The sequence below is a fragment of the Protopterus annectens genome, chromosome 7.part0, assembly GCF_019279795.1.
Source record: "Protopterus annectens isolate FY-2018-M chromosome 7.part0, PAN1.0, whole genome shotgun sequence".
NCBI classification, from domain to species: domain Eukaryota; kingdom Metazoa; phylum Chordata; order Ceratodontiformes; family Protopteridae; genus Protopterus; species Protopterus annectens.
In genome coordinates this window covers 751,798,897-751,816,556 of record NC_056739.1, presented here as the reverse complement: position 1 = coordinate 751,816,556, position 17,660 = coordinate 751,798,897, and the positions used below count along the sequence as shown (strand labels likewise).

At 36.3% G+C, this 17,660-nt stretch overlaps 1 protein-coding gene across 1 annotated transcript in view; it reads left to right on the top strand.

The window, feature by feature from the left end:
• Nucleotides 1–17,660, top strand: part of GUCY2D (guanylate cyclase 2D, retinal) — a 1,710,150-nt gene that overhangs the window by 1,624,667 nt on the left and 67,823 nt on the right. The window contains exon 15 of the mRNA XM_044076324.1: nt 17,157–17,323. Coding sequence (XP_043932259.1) covers nt 17,157–17,323 — 167 coding nt within the window. The remainder of the gene's footprint in view (nt 1–17,156; nt 17,324–17,660) is intronic.

Sequence of the window (17,660 nt, the reverse complement as noted above, 5' to 3'; positions counted from 1 at the left end):
ATCTCATTTATAGAATGCACTTCTTTATATACCATGTTTGTAAACTACCTCATGATCTAAACAAAAGTGAAAGTTTGGATGAACTGCAAGTACAATTTGATTTCTCATGTAGAGATCTCAGTGCAATGATGAGTTTAGTGATAGAATGAATAAAAGGAGAGAATGCTTCATTCTGTCATAGAAAACTTTCACAATTAGTAAGGAATTTGTTTACATGATAGGTTATAGTAGACTATTGAAACTTCAAAAGCCAAACAGAAATTTCTCAAATGGCGATGCAGAAATGAATAATTTCAAATTATTAATCAATACATAGAGCAAATCCTTATTTATCTTAGAATATGGTTAGATCATTTTGTAATTGGACTCTTCCTAACTAGGAGGAATAAATGGAATTATTCTTTACTAAAATACATTGTTCAAAGATCTGGTAATTCCATCCATCCTCAACCCTGTTCTCCCATTCGCACATGGGGTTAGGGTGTTACTTCAACAGTGGCAATCATCTCTAGCCAAGGTTTATACCACCAGGTGGCTAGCCTTGTCATGGTAGTTCATCCGTACCAGTCACCTGCGGCCAATTTAGAGTGTCCAATCCACCTACTGCATGCGTTTGGAATGTGGGAGGAAACCCATGCAACCACACGGAGGACATGCAGACTCTACACAGAAGGCACCCCAGCCAAGAATCAAACCAGAGAACCTCTTGCTGTGAGGCAACAATGCTAACCACTGATCTGGTAATTGCTGAGAGAAAATTCTAGTTTTCTGGAATCAAATTGTAGGCTAGGTTCCACATGTCAACTGTAAATTGTCAGTTTTTAACTCTCTCCATCAAACTGAGCTCTAGAAGCATTTATTCAAACTTCCTGAGATTGTTATAGCTTCATAATTCAAGCAAATGTTCATATCTCAAAAAAAAGCATAAGCATTACTAAAGGATAAATAACAAATTGTTCAACACAAATTAACCTTTGCACTGATGGCATTCAGCAGATTGAATCTTAAACTGAATTTTATAAATCAGAATAAACAGAGCAAACATCCATTTTTGTAACTAGCTTACACTACCTCAGAAACCATATCAACTAAACACATACTGTCAGCAGCATTTTGTTTAACCAGCTGTGAGCTTCCATGTAAAAATAAACAAGTCTGTTGATATATTTAAAGAAATATGAAAATGATGGTAATATAAATAGTTTATGAACAACATGTAATATTGCTTTAGCTGTATTAGAAAGAGGTCAAGTATCAGTGTACCTATGTTGCCTATCATGTGAAGTTTAAGATGAAGTCTTCTAATAGTTTGTATGTGTCACAGTTTTGCAATTAATAATGTTAATAAGAATAGGCAGTACTGGTTACCTGAAGGCATCAGTAGCCTGACCTTGCAGAAACACCTGGAGGCATCATCAGGGTTTAATAAGCCTACATGGTTAACATTCTTTGTGCTTATTCTGTCAAGGTTAAGGTACAGTATATATAACTTTTGCTCAAAACACACAGTCGGTGATATGCAAGGCTCTGATGTAGGTAAGACATCAAATAATGGAAAATTAGTTAATAGTTAAAATAGAACTGTAAAACGTTAGAAAGAGAAAGAATGAAGTGACTGCTTATAAATCAACATTTGTCTGATTACACATTGCAAATGAAAATGAATGATATTTTACAACAATAAGCCATGAAGAGAGGAAGTACAAGCATAACAAATATTTTTTCAAGTATTTTAAAACTTTTGGTATTATTTCTCAACCAGACAAGCATTTTGACAGCAGATATATCACAACCAGTTTTAGTAAAGAGAACTGGCAACATATGGATTTTTTTGTTTTGGAATTTCAGTTTCTGTACTAAATATGTTAGAAGGTATTAAGCTCATATCAATCAAAAAAGCACCAAGACTGGATGGACTGATTGCAGAATTTTATAAAACTTTCAGAAGTTTGATAATGCCATACAGTTTTTGGTAGCTCACAATCTTAGTATTTTGAGTTGCCAAATTTTCAATTAATAAACTATTTCATTATAAGTAATAGTTACTTTATTAGTACTTCAACATAGAAAAATTATACTGATAATGAAGTCAAAGGAGTGAGATAAACATCTCTTCTTAATATGTATTATAAAATTATAGTCAAATAAATTAACATTTTCTACTGAAATCTAGAAAAAAATCTTATGTTCATAGGTAGTTACTAGGCTTGCAGTCTAAGGGACCATTGAGGAGTTTTACCAGGAGCCCCTAAATACTACTTGATTAGGTGACTTGCACAAGGCCAAACTGTAGGCAAATGTGAGCAGAAGGAATCAAACCTTGTACCACAGGAACTACAGCTTACAGTCTTAACCTGTGTGCCACCTGCACCTCCAAATTCTTATTTGAGGAAACCATTCAGAAAATGGTGCAGCATTTTGTTGAGAAGGCAAAGTGATCTCTGAGTCACCAAAGAGGTAATCTGTTACATATAGATGTTCCCAAGCCTTCTCCTGTCCCTCCAGTTCTTGAAGCTTTGGAAGACACTTTTCTTTCTGCTTCTCTAACTTGGGAGTCACAGCCACCTGCATCCAGAATGTCTGGCAGGTATTACAAAGCCTCTAATTCACAGATATATGTTTATAAAAAACAAGTATCAGACCAGGCTATTGTTTTCACATATGTTGTTAAGCCCTTTTAGCTTTTCCTTCTTCCAGTGCTCTTCCTAATGATGGGGATAGTTGAACTGTGGGTAGATATCACAGAAAAGTTCATACATTAGCTGCTTTAGCTTTTCAACATATTAATTATTGGAAACACATGCTAAGATATCTTACATTCATTTTTGACAATATGAACAAAGTTATGACAAATACTCCTGACATCGACTAAATCCACCATGAAAACATGTGCTTCTCAAGTAGCATAACATTTTAAGCATGCATATGATGTTACAGATGCTTCCTCCAGGACTTCTGCCTTGAGCTTCATGTTGAGAATGTACTATTCTCCCACAATGGTTTTTCTTCTTTCAGATAAGATTATATTCTAAACAGGTTACTTTCAATCCCTGATAAACCTCTCTCTGGTCTCTGTAAGACATATTCTGACATCCATGGGAATGAATCCTCTCCAGATCCCATTTGTCAGACTGCACATGAGGAAAATTCAATGTTTCTTATAATCCATCTGGGCCTAGTACAGTCATCATCTCTCTTTCCTCACTGTTCTTTTGCTGTTCATGAAAAAAGAGCTTCACTTGTGGATCCCTCAAATTGAATCTAGTTCTTTTTCATATCAGACTGCTTCAACAGATACATCAGATGGTGGTTGGGGGATCTTGTTCAAATGGAATCAGATTGCAAGGAATTTGGTCAAAAAAGACAGATAATATATAAACTTAAAAGAAATGTAAGCATTGATTCTGGCTGTCCAATACTTCATCATCTTTGGTTCCCAGGAACAATTTAGGTTCTGACAATGAACACAGCTATTATGTGGTACATCAACAAATAGGGGCATAAACTCTTGCCCACTGTGCAGGCTAACAGTGGTGGCTTTGGACATAGCTGTTCATTACAAGTTTTTTCTCCAAGTGGTTTACATTCCATAAGAACAGAACAACTTGGCATATTGCCTGAGCAGATCAAGGGCAGACCCTGACAAATAGATGCTGAACAGGGAGGTTTTCCTACAGATTCTCTACCAGTGAGTTATTCCATAGATAGATATATTTGCCTTCAGTCTGAACCATCAACACAGAATATTTTCCTCTGGGACACGTTACAAAGAAGCCTGGGCAATGGACATCTTCTCCTGTACGTGTAAAGGAAAATTCCTGTATGCTTTTTCTCTCTTTTACTCTTTTACACAAAAATGTCCTCCTGAAAACTCAGAATGACAATCCAAAATTTCTCTTAGTGATATCCTCTTCCCTTGGCCTAGACACTACTGGTCCTCTTTTCTCTTTCAGCTGGCCAAAGGCCATCAGAATTCATTACCCCAAGGGATGGACTTGTTCTCACTACAGAAGGGGTCTTTAATTCAACCCAACAAACTCATAGCTCAAATATTAAACTTTTAATTCAATTTAAGCACATTTATTCTACATGCTACACATAATAAAGGAGGTTAGAAAACCTGCAACCAGAAAATCAAATATATCTAAATAGAAAATATTTTCCTTTTGTTGCCATAAGAAAGGACTGGATTCTATTCAGGTAGGTATATCTGTAATCCTCCAATATTTGTATGAGCTCAGTCTGGATCCAGCATACAGTTCAATTAATTTGCATGTGTAAGCATCTCACTCTGTCCTTCTATACACCCAGTTATGTCTTCAGACTTTGAGGCCAAGTGGTTCCAAAAAGGTGTCCTACACATCAGGGCACCCAGAAAATCTATTTCTCTTTTCTGGGGCCTGAAATACGTGCTTGACAAATTAGCTTTACACCCTTCAAACCAGCTTCTTCAGTCTTTTTTTTAATATGATACATGGAAAACAGTTCCTCTTTCTTCTTTAAGTCTGCTAAAATAGTTTCAGAGTTAAAAGCCTTGGTGTCTGTTCCCTTTTTTCATTTTTTCACACTGATAATTTTAACCTTTGAACAAACCCATCCTTTATACCTAAGGAGGTCACAGAAATGTCTGAACAAGTCTGTTCATCTTTCTGCATTCTTTCCTAAACCTCAAAATAATGGAAAAAGATCCTTTACTTACTTTATATGCACAGACAAATAACATTGTATTTGCATAAGACAAAAGAAACTGAAAATCTGAACAATTATTCATCTCATTTGATAAAAAAAACAGGGTTTTCCAGCATCAAAAATATTTCCAGATAGGTATCTTTTGCCATCTCTTTTTATTATTCTTTTCATGGTAGATCTCTCTCAACAGTGTTAAAGCTCATTCTACAAGAGCTCTTCTGGGACCTTTTTCAAAGGGTCAGACTCTTAAGTCCATTTCAGAAGCAGCTACTTGGTCTTCCATTCACACCTTTACTAAGCATTACAAAATCAATTCATTCTCCAGAGCCAAAACTGGATTAGCAGAACCATTCTTCAAGAGTTACTGGACTCTAGTTTGGTTCCTCTTAACCCTCCTAATCTACATAAAAGCTTTGGGAATCATCGCATCTGTCAATGTTCCTGCAACAGTGATCTAATGATGAACATGGTACAGTTGTATATGAACTTACCAGCATTACTATAACAAGTGATCTGATGCCAAACACCGTACAGTTGTATATGAACTTACCAGCATTACTATAACAAGTGATCTGATGCCAAACACGGTACAGTTGTATATGAACTTACCAGCATTACTATAACAAGTGATCTGATGCCAAACACGGTACAGTTGTATATGAACTTACCAGCATTACTATAACAAATGATCTGATGCCAAATATGGTACAGTTGTGTATGAACTTACTATAACAGTAGATATACAAATAGATCACTATTGCAGTATATGCACCTACCGCGTTTATATTACGTGATTGAACAGTGAAATGTTTGTACACATAATAACCGACCCCTAAATATCGAAAAGCTGCAATGTCAAACGGCAAAAAAAAAAAAAAGCCCCCTGCACCCCTACAACCCCCGCTACTTAAATATACCAACTCTGAGATCGCACTACAGTGCAGACAATGGAAAACTTCCATGTCCACACTGTACAGAGATCTCCATTGAACCATTTGACATTCTGACGGTTCGATATTTAGGGGTCGATTATTACATGTTTGAACATTTGACTGTTTGATCACGTAATATAGACCCCACCTACTCTCCACCCCCCTTTTCTGTTCTTCCTTTTCTTTTGGCCAAGGTAAATTCCCTATTTGCATATTATTTCCCCTCTATTCCTTCTATTTACTGAGCCTGTCCTCTTTGTACTTAGCCTTATTATCTTCCTGGGGAAAAAAGGCTCTAAGGATTCATTCAGCCCTTGTTCCTAGGTCTTAATGTTACACGTATGGCATGTGAGGAAGGAACACATAAGCATTGCCATACTGGCTGGGCATGCAGTATGCTTGGCAAGATACATCCCATTTGTTAGTGTTACTGCAACAGTCATTTATTTCAACATCTACTTTTATATTAAGTTCCTACACAACTGTTTTTCATTAGTAATAGATGGTTTAATCCAGGATTCACTGATAGTCAGTATATCTGGATTATTGTGGTCTATCCATGTATGAATCAATTCTGTTTTTTGCATATGCTTTGTGCATGGTCAGGTTGAATTTTTATCCATTCTCCTAAGTTGTGTGATGCCAGAGTTATGATATCTGGGACCAGGTTTAGGATTTGCATCTTCACAGTTCGAGAGATATAAGGATATTACATAGGCAATGAGAGCAGCCTTATTCAGTTTGTGCTTTATTTATTTATTTATTTATTTATTTATTTATTTATTGCAATTTGTTTGTCTATTGTATTATGTTTTATTTTGTGCTTTTCTTCTAGAATCTTCATTAGTAAGGATAGTTATGAGCACAGAGCAGAAAGGTTATTGTTGAGGCTGCCTAGTATTGTAGAATTCCAAGAGATACTGAAATCTCTAAGGATCATAATTCAGCAGTTCAACATTATAGGATTTGTGGAACCAGTTTAGTACTTCTGGTAGGAGTTTGGTTGCTTCATCTGATGTCATGTATAGTACAACAATATGCAGGTGTTTGCTATTTATGGTGCTCAAACATACCAATCTGTTCATTCATTCATTCATTCTACACATATTTACAAGAAGGTTTAAAAAGTAGGAGCACTATACAATGTAAAATACAGGTGTTATAAATAAGGAAAATATGGTCCAGCCAAAAGAATGGACATAGTACATATATACATTTGGAGGGAAATTTTAGCAGTGAAGAAAGTAGAAATTGTAGAATTCTATGAGCTGCAACAGAATTGCTAATAACAGGAGAAGTGGATATTAGATATATTGCAGGGAATGGATAAGGCAGATGGGGAAGCAAAAGGTATGAGTTTATATGTTGGTGAATTTAGGAAATTAAGCAGCCAAGATTTTCTGAGATTAATGTAATAGTGTAGCAATGGGAGTTAGGTGAAATGGCCTGTGTTCTGACATGTGCACTTATATTGTTCAGTTAAGTGCAGTTTGAACCGATGTCTGGAATGTTTTATTGTTTGTGTCTCTGCCTTCAGTAAAATCATGTGGCAAAGACTGCCACAGTTTAGATGCATGAAATGAGAAGCTGTGGTCTGTGGAATGATGGTTAGTGGATGGAATTATGAGAGTAGGACCATTAGAGGATTGGTTTCTTCAGTTGTACTGTGGGATGGATGAAGTTAGTCTCATAATTCGGGGGTGTGTGTCTTGGTGTAGAAGTTTGAAGACATTGGAGCCAGGAAGGAGGGTTACTCTGCCTTGGTTGGCTAGCCAGTTTGATTTTTCTAAGATGCTGCAGTGATGTTCATACAGAGAGGAGATGATGATGATAATGATGATGATGATGAAAGAGCAGATTTTATTAGAAAGAGATTTTAAGATGTGTTTTTTTTTTTTTGTAATACAGGGTCAAATAGGGGATAGGCCATACTCTAGTGGTGCAAGTAGTTCACATTTGTCTAAGGCTGCTCTAACATGCCATGATAGCAAATGAGATATCTTCATTCTTTCAGAAAAGAACCTCAATCCTTTCTGTTCAATGATAGTAGTTTTGGATGGAGCTTACGTATGTTCAGTGTTCAATGTAGAAGAAATTCAAATTCAGGGCTCCTAGGAACGATTTAAGAGTTTGCCAACAGTTAGACCAGGAATATAAACAAACATTCTATACCATTTACCTATCAGGATCTTGAAACGTTTGCACTACCCACTTCCCTTACATATTTAGGGAGAGAGAGTTCCATAATGTTCCTGCTCTGTGATGAAGGTACCTGCTCCTAACTGATGTTTTAACAGCTAGCAGTTTCACATATAGATTTTTACTTCTGGTATTGATAATATGTCCCAAAATTGTAACACCAAGAGAACTGCTAATCCTCATTTCTTAGTGATTTGTACACAAGAATCAAGTCACTTCTTAAAAGCATATAGCCAACTGAATCCCCTCATTTGCCTAGTGACCATCTTCTGGATTGTCTCAAGTATGTTTATTTGGCAAATGTTATAACAACCTTTTGGCTTGTTGACTGAAATGACTTTCTGTATTCTATAATAGGCTGTATACTAGGGCTAAAAAGTGCAATCAAGACGATGTCTTTTAAAAGACCATAACAGTTTCTTACTTCTGTTTTGATATGATTGAAGTCCAGACCAACATTCACCATGTATCCTAAATATCTCATCACACTTACTAATGTCAAAATGTCATTATTCAGAGTGTAAGAATAATGGTTATTTCGAGAAACAAAATGCATCATATTGGACTACGTGGCATTAAATTGCATCACATTTTGGTGATCCACCTGAATAAAATGTCTAGATAATTCTGCACTCTATTATGATGGTGCATATTTGTTATTGTGACAATGTGAGGTATTGCAAGCTATGCTAGGAGAAGTAGGGCAGTGGATGTGTACATATGCCAGCACAGCTAGCTGGAATTTTGTAAAGAATTATATGTCATTTGTATAGCAAACTGATTTGTACAGGTGCCTGTGCTGAAAATGTATTTGTGAGGTTTGCTTGCATTTAAAATGTATCAACAGTGGGTCCTTCTGGACAGAAAAGAAATATACATGCATGTAGCAACTGATTAGATGTATGCAATGTGACTGTTGAAATGAATATATTGTAACAAAATATATAGGATGAGAAGGGGTTAACCTCAGTCCAGCTGCAGCTAACTTTGAAAAATGTTCTGAAATTAAATTACTGGGTCTAGGCAATAAAAATGTATCTTACAGTTCTCAATGCAGCCAGAGACAATAGGTCTGTACTAGGAAGCTTTCTGTATTGTCTTTGGGGTGAACAAATTGCTATTCTGGGAGGGTGGAGGTTTGAAATTGGTTTATGACTTCCAGAAGCTGAAACAGATCTTAGCAAGCTCTATGTGCATGTATTATTGACACATATGTGCTAAGTCCTGGCAGCTTCTAGCCAAGGGGGTAGCATGGGAACCAGATGTCAAATGACCAGATGTATGTGCTGTCATTCTGTAATCCATCACTAAAAATTATGTTTTAATACTAACCTAAACTGAAGTCTCAGAGCATTCTGTTTTTGGAACCTGACAAAGAAGAATAACTCACCTACTTCATCTTGCCTTGCTGTGGTAAATGAACCAGGAATAATTCCTTAGATCAGTCAGGAAAATATAGTGAGATTAGTTAAGTACTGTTTTTCTGTAGCTGTGTGAATCTATTCATCTGTGTTATTTTAATATTTCTGTGTATTGAAATTCTGGTGTTTATTGTAAATAGATATTTAGTATATTCATATTCTTTTATTATTTATTGTTAAATATATTTAAACATTTCACTGTGGCTGGTCCTTTAGAGAATATTTTAATCTCTGAGAGTAGATATATATATTTGGTGACAACTCTGGCTACTCCTGAAAGCCTTGCTGTTGGTCAAACTACCATTTGTACTTATACTAACTTCACTCAGTATAATTGGGTACCCTTGTAAAAGCCTTAGAGTAGCTGGCTTTGGAGTGCCTGGTGGCAGTAACTACCTAATAGTCTGGTCAGTAGAGGGACATAGTTAATAAATATGTGCCAGCCTTTTCCAGGTGTGTGTGTGTGTGTGTGTGTGTGTGTGTGTGTGTGTGTGTGTGTGTGTGTGTGTGTGTGTGTGTGTAAATCAAATCTCAAAGTATGTGCGTGTATCAGCTACTTGGAGCAGGGACATGAAGCACTGGTTGTGCAGAGAAAGTGGTAGTGGACCTGGCTTAGTCACTCAGCTGAGGACTCAGCTCTATAGCTGTGCCAGTGGGGAGTCTTAATATGGATCTGGAGGGAGAGGGGAAACCAGCCCTTGGAGTGGCTGTGTTCCCTCTGTGCTCTTAAGGGAAATTATGCATGATGTAGAGAGTTGCATCTAGAAATACTGGGTGTATCCATTTTTGTTCAAAATGAATGTCCCTCTCCAGTGCCAGTGGTGAGGATTCAGGCTCCTTGATTACTAGCCCAAAGTGGGAACATCACAGTTACTATTCCCCACCTTAGTGTCATCAGTGAGTTTACTTAGCCAAGTTCTGGGAACTCAGACATAAATATCCCAAACAACATAGGACCGAGAAAAGATTTCTGGGGGACCCCCAAATCAACATTTCTTATTTTGAAAAAGAATGCCCTATTCTCATTCTAAATTTCTTTCCTGATAGTCAATTGGCTGTCCAGCATGCAGTGTAGCTATTCATATTGTGTTTTAGCATAACATCAAATACTCTGTCTTGCGGGACCAAATTAAAGACCTTCACCAGATTCAGGTAAATGATGTCACTAGCAATGATCAAGTCCATTGAGAAACAGATGTTATCATAAAACTGGATAACATTAGTTAAACGTTATCTTCCCCATAGGAAACCAACTTGATATATATCAGTCCATTGTACAATGTCTCCCTGGAGCAGAGTACAAATTGCTTGCTCAAAATATTTACCCGGTATTGAGGTCAAACTGATAGGTCTGTAGTTACCCAGGGATTTTTTGTTGGAAACATATCCGTTCTTCAGTATTGTTGAAAGAGTACTTGAAGGGATGATACCAAGACACATGTTGTGCCCAAAAGAAAACATCCATTTAAAACTTCAGAGCCTGTGGCTGCACTTTTTAATGCTCCCCCAACACCTTTGAAAGTAATTCATAAGGGATATCTGGACAAGCATCAGACTTACTACCTGTCTTATATTTATAATCCTTAGACTCAGTTTCTCAGCAAATAAATCTGCTAGTTTAACCGGGAATGCAACAACTGGGGCCCCATACTTAACACTAATTCTTCTTAATACTCTTGACTAATCAATTCTCATATTCATTTCTAATTTTCAGAGAGAAACTCCTCAAGGAATTATTTCAATATTATAGCTATATTCGAAGGAGGCACCCAAAGTACATTTATAGCTCTTCCAGAGCACCTTTGTTTATTTTTCAGTTGTGATAATTTTTTTGTCCACCATGAAGATAAACATTTGTTGTGATGATTGGCCACACCAGCAGGAATAAGCCTGTTTATTAATGCATTTAATTTACCTTAAAAGTATCTCACTTTTCTTCAATTGACTTTCCTTCCAGTTGCCTCTTCCACTGATGAGACATACGTTACTTATTTATAGACTCAAAGTCAGTTCTTTAAAATTTCCTAAGGGGTATACCCAGTCTAACACATTTTTCACTATTAATTTCAGTTTCACAGTGAATAAAATAGTGATCTGATTTTCCAATTGGGACACCAAAGTTGCATCTTAAATTGATTAATAACAGCCAATAAGTTTTCATCCCTGGTAGGTTGTTTAATCTTTTCACAGTTGTATAAAATACAACTTTCAATAATTTTGTTTGAGACAGTAGACTTGGTAGAAGGGAAACTCCAGTCATTTCTTGCTGTGCATAAGAAGAAGGAATGTTCCTTATTCTGTAAATGTTATAGCATGGTATGGCAAATTCCTTGGACTTGAGGCTTTGGCCACATTTAGAAAAAAACAAAAACAATAAACTGATGAAAGAACACACAAGGCTGGTGGTAATCTCCAAAAAGTTTATGTAAGAGCTTTTGTTGAACAAGTAATCCAACTTCTTCAGAGGACCACATTTAAACATTCAATTTAAAATATTCCAAAAGAAAATGGCATCAGCAAGAATGTCAGCAGGAAATGACATCAGCAATAATGACATCATAAACAATCCCATACTTATAAAAAAATAAATATGAATAAAAATATGTTGTTTGTATAATACTACTATGAATAAAGCTATAATATTAAACAATAATAATTTATATACACCAATTGTAAAATAATGCCTCCCAAACAAAACTTATTCATCTTTGAAGCACTTTTAACTTTAAAATACACTTCAAAGAGCAATACTCATTGAGACCTGGATAGGCAGAAGCATTAAGTTTCAACTGCCAATACAATTCTCTACTTTCTAAAATTAATTGCCATGGGCCACCTCTCTTGTTTTTTGTTACCTGCTCAATAACCATGTATTCAAAGGAGTGACCCTCATGTTCCATGATATGTCTAGCCAAAGCATTGTTGCCATTACCCCTGACAATACTGTATTGGTGTTCGTAAATTCTCTCCTTAAGATGTCTCTCAGTCTTACCAATACAAGATGCAGCACAGTATTGCCATAAGGCGATACAGACAACCCCAACCCTTTCACAATTAAATCTGCCTTTCAGATAATGAATGGTGTCAGAAATGCAGAACCTATTTGACACCTTTATGAGATGGCAACTTCTACAGCACCCACATTTGAACATAACACATCTAGCACTGTGATAAACATTAGTGTTTTCTAATAAATTCTTCAGATTAAGGCCATGTCTGAATATCATACTAGGGCCATCAGACAACCTCTTTCTGACTGAAACATCTTCAGTTAGCAAACACCAGTTCTTAGTGAGTATATTCCTTAATCATCCAGCATCTAACAAATAAGGTGTGCTAAATTTCAGTGTATAATTCACACTGTTGTCAACAGGTGTAGTCATCTCATCAGGGGCATGTATATGAGTGTTGTCAGGGGTAATTGATTCTCCATCCAACAAAGGTTTAAACCAACCAGACCGCCTCTTAACAACTACCTATAACAATAATAGTGCTTAAAAGATCATCAGGGTAGGACCTAGCTAAAACATCTTTCTCAAGTGTTCACATTCCAACAAAAAATCCTTATTGAGGGTGACCATTCTGGCTGCCCTCACTAATTGCCCCTTAACCACTGTCTTTTTCTGATAAAAGGGGTGGTTACTCTCAAAATGTAAAAAATTATTCGAGTATGTAGCCTTCCTAAAAATTCTGGCTACATATCTCAAATTCACATAGTCCTTAACAAGAAAAATGTCCAAATAAGAGATGGAATCATCACCAAATTCAAAGGTGAAGTTCAAGAAATCAGTTCAATTGGAAATTTCTTCCACAAACATCATAGATTGTTTTATCACCTTTAAAGATGATAAAAATGTTGTCCAAAAATCTCGTGTACCAGACAACATGTTGTTTAAAGCTATCACATTTGAACAAATATTCCTCCTCCCAAAAGACCATCACACTATTCGCAAAACTCCCTCCACAAGGGGAATCCATCACTACCCCTGATTTTTGCAAATAGCAACAATCATTGAAAAAGGTGAAGTTATTGGAGAGGACAATGTCAAGTAAATACTCAATTATATCTGTCTCATCTCCCAGGGAGGCCTTTTTCAGTAGAAACTCCCTGACCCAAGTGATGCCCAAAGTTTATGGTATCACAGTATACAAGTCCCTAACATCTATAGTTAGGAAATTGTAGTCAGCTACAAAGGTCAGGGAGTTCAAACATTTCAGGAAATCCCAGGAGTCGCGACATATTTGAGGTACAGTTTTTAAATATTTCTGCAAAAGACTGTCAACATATTTTGCACAGCCATATGTTAAACAATTTCTCCCATTAACAATAGGGCACAATGGTGGATTGACTTCACTTTTGTCGAGCTTAGGAAGTCCAAATATAGTTGGAATGGTGGGAGAAAGAATGTTCAGATAGTTAAAAATACTTATATCTACCCTAGAATTAATGAATAAATCATTAATGTGAGATCTAACACGTTGACATGCCCCATTATACTCATTCAGTGAACATTCAACATAAGCTTCAGAATTAAATATATCCAAGATCTTATTAACATAGTCATCTTGATTCATAAAAACAAGACCACCCCCCTTATCAGGCTTTAAGATCCTAACATTAGCATTCTTAAGTTCATTTAAAGCATAAATCTGATCAGTGGTAGCATTAACATCTGCAAGCATTCGATTATTGCAACATAAAGCATGCCTGATGTCCAACTCACAAACTTTTTCAAACATAGCAATAGTGTTGTGCAAGACAGGATTAAATACACTAGGCACACTGAAATTCTATAGTACAGACTCATTATTGCCTAATAACAAAATTAAATTCAATTTACGAGTGAAGGTTTTTAAATCAACTAAAGTTCCTGCCAAATCAGCACTTCTAGATGGTATGAATGTAAGTCCCTTAGCTAAAAAGTCAATAAGCTAAGGAGAGAGAATGTAGGAAGAGAAATTATATATTTTAAAGTCACCTGAAAAATTTGTTGCAATCTGTGGTCCAGGCAATGCATTGTTCAAAACTGCATTGGAATTAGTAGTGGAAGTATCTACACAATGCACTACCTCCTCCTCCTGTTGTTCCACTTCTGTCGTCTGTTGGTTACAGGGCGAGTGTTCTTAAACTGAGTATCCTGTCTCACAGGATTCTAAAAACCCTGATTTCCACTGTTGTCAGAAGAGCCTTCATTTCCAGCATTAATAGAACACTCACGAAGCCCTTCACTGTGCCGTATGTCAGGGACAGCATTCTCATGAATATTTATGTTGTTTCCAGTCCTGGAAGCAACCACAGAGCTGTTAGGGGTGCTCAAAGAATTATTAGAGCTCGTAGAGTCTATAGAACTAGAAGGAAGTGGATATGCCCTTCTATTAAGATAATCTAAATGATCCCTTTCTAATTTCTTGATTTAAGTGACCTTCAGTTTTATTAAGGCATTGTCAATGCTGGAATATATGCTTTGGTAGTCAAATCTATATCTACCAAAGTCTGTATCCCCTGTTATAACATATTCCAACTCAATTAATTCTGCTTTTAAAACATCAGTCTCGGATTTATAATTCCTGACTAATAGTTGCAAAAATTCACATCCCTGTGAATCAAAAAGGTTTAAAAGTTCTTGATGGAAAGGGGAAATCTCCATTGGCGTAGTCCTTTGGGGATCTGATTTCTCGAAATGCATTCCTCGAGATATAGTATTTCAAGCTGTAGTTTTTTACATTTATATAGCTCAACAGCAAAAGTTTTTAAGTTGTCAACAATGTACAATGTTAAGCTGTGAGATAAACCATTGTCGGTAGAAGCATGTGTTCCAGTACCATTGAGCAAACTCATTGGTTCACTCAAACAGATAATAAGGGAAGGCAATACTACATTACCAAATGTTTTTCCATTGCTAACTTGAGATACAATTGAAGCATGATTATTAAGTGTAGAGACTTGTCCAGGAGGCAAAGATGGTAAGTCAGAAATGGTTGCAGTAGTAGAAGGGTTTAAAACCACAGGATGATTCCCTGTACCAGCAACACTGTTGCTGACTGCTACAGCACAACAGCAGTCCATTTTGACAGCTAAATCATCCACTCTAGTAGAAAGTTGTTGAATTAAAGCTGTGAGGTTCCCCATGGCATTTGCCTCAATGGGGCCATTAGAATCCAGAGAAAACATGTTAGGAGAAGCAGGAGACAAACCACTAGCCATAAAACAAACTAAACAGAAAAAAAACAAAACCAATAAACTGATGAAAGAACACACAAGGCCAGTGGTAATGTCAAAAAAGTTTATGTAAGTGCTTTCATTGAACAAGTAATCCAACTTCTTCAGTCACAGGACAACAGTTAAACAATCAATTTAAAATATTCCAAAAGGAAATGACATCAGCAATAATGTCACGCGGAAATGACATCAACAATAATGACATCATAAACAATCCCATACTTATAACATATAAATATAAATATAATTAGCTGACTACAATTTCCTAACTATAGATGTTAAGGACTTGTACACTGTGATACCACAAACTTTGGGCATCGCTTGGGTCAGGGAGTTTTTATTGAAAAAGGGCTCCCTGGGAGATGAGATAGAGTTAATTGAGTATTTAAAACAAAGCAGATCCAAACCAAGAACAAAGTAAAATATCCAAAGGCTTAAAAGGAACAGAGCAGTCCAACGTGTCTTGAATCAAAATTGACTTTAATAAAGAACAAAAAAATAAAAAGTAGAATATTACATCAAGTGCTTTCACCTGGAGTCATACCAGGCTTTGTCAAGATGAACCATCATTAAAAATTCAGTGCTTAAATAGCTTCTAGTCCAAATCATGTGACTAGAACTCCAATTAATAAAATATGCTAATTAGCCATTAAAACTAGCAAACCACCAGGTTATGTTAGAGTCTTAAAAAGTTGCTTTTCAATGCTGTCAAAATTAAAACAAGTACATCAACATGACCAGCCAAACTTGTAATATTTTAAGATAACGTTAAAAATTATAAAAAATTCATATGTGCCTAAAAAAACATTCAAAAGTTGTGGTTAAAAATTACTGCCCATTAAATACAAAATAAGCAGTAGTTAAAAAATTGTTCAAAACAAGACATTGTCCATGTTGTTCAAATAAACACAACTACCAAGAAATAAACATCATAACTTAGCCCTCCTCAGTTTTAAAATACTCATGATGCTAACACTGTCGTTCAAACCAGGGGGTTTAGTTGCATTTAATTTAAGCTGCCACCATAATTCCTTATATTCCAATCGGGCCTCTCACTCACCCCCTCTACTATCCTGCAAGACTTGATCTAATATAAAAAACTTAAGTTGCATATTGGGGCATGTACTTACCAATTTCTGTTTAAAGATAGTGAATCGCAAGATCAGGAAGTTTGAGCGTGACCTCACAGAATACAGGGATGGAAAAGCCTACCCACTGGTTGGTAGGGGTAGGCAGGATACTAGGCATTCCTACAATCACAACAGTGATACTGTTTTTAATGATAATGCCCCTAATCCTGTACTAGACGTACCAAGGAGAAGTGAGAGGCTTGCTCAAAAAAACAGTCAAAGTGGACCATCGGATTTTCACTATCCCCCAGGCAGACCAGGGGGGAGGAATGTCCTACACCAACCTCAAGCTTGAAACAGAACACGCATATAAGGGCTTTAGATGAAGACTGTATTAGAATTTCCGTTCATGAAACCCCGGAGGGGGTACATGACAATTTTGTCTTAATTAGAAAGGACAATTTTGTTATTTATAATTTTACTGATATTACAATCACTGATGAGTTTTTTGAGCTTTTTACTAAAGGGCTTCATTATGTACTCTCATGCAGACTTGATCTATGTACTATTTTAGTTGATTTAAAACTTTTTGTTAGATGGCTGAACCTTTCTTTCTTTTTTAAAGGTCAGACTCAGATCAATAATGGGCTCACAAGATTCAGCACATTTAACCCACCTTTAAATCCATTGCTAAAATTATTTGAAGACTTGGTAGAGAGAGACATAAGAGACTTCTGTTTGAACAAGTCTCACATTCCATCTGGCAACTTTAGACAAGAGCTTAGTCAATTGGTAAGAAGGCTTTGAGAGGAGGACATCCGGGTGATGAAGCCGGATAAGGGTGGGGTGTAGTTTTAATGTATAGCATGACATATGACAACTACATTCACAATATGTTGCAGGATGCTGAGCGTTATGAATTGATATCTAGGAATGAGTTAAATATAGCATATTCAAAGATTTCTTATGCACTCATGGATCATTTACTGCAGGGTGCGATAAATGAAAAATTATATAATTATTTGTATGTCAAAAATCCTAGGACACCTGCAATTTTTGGAATTCCTAAAATGCAGAAGGGCTTAGATCCTTTAAATTTTAGGCCTATTGTGTCTGGGCTGGTGGGATA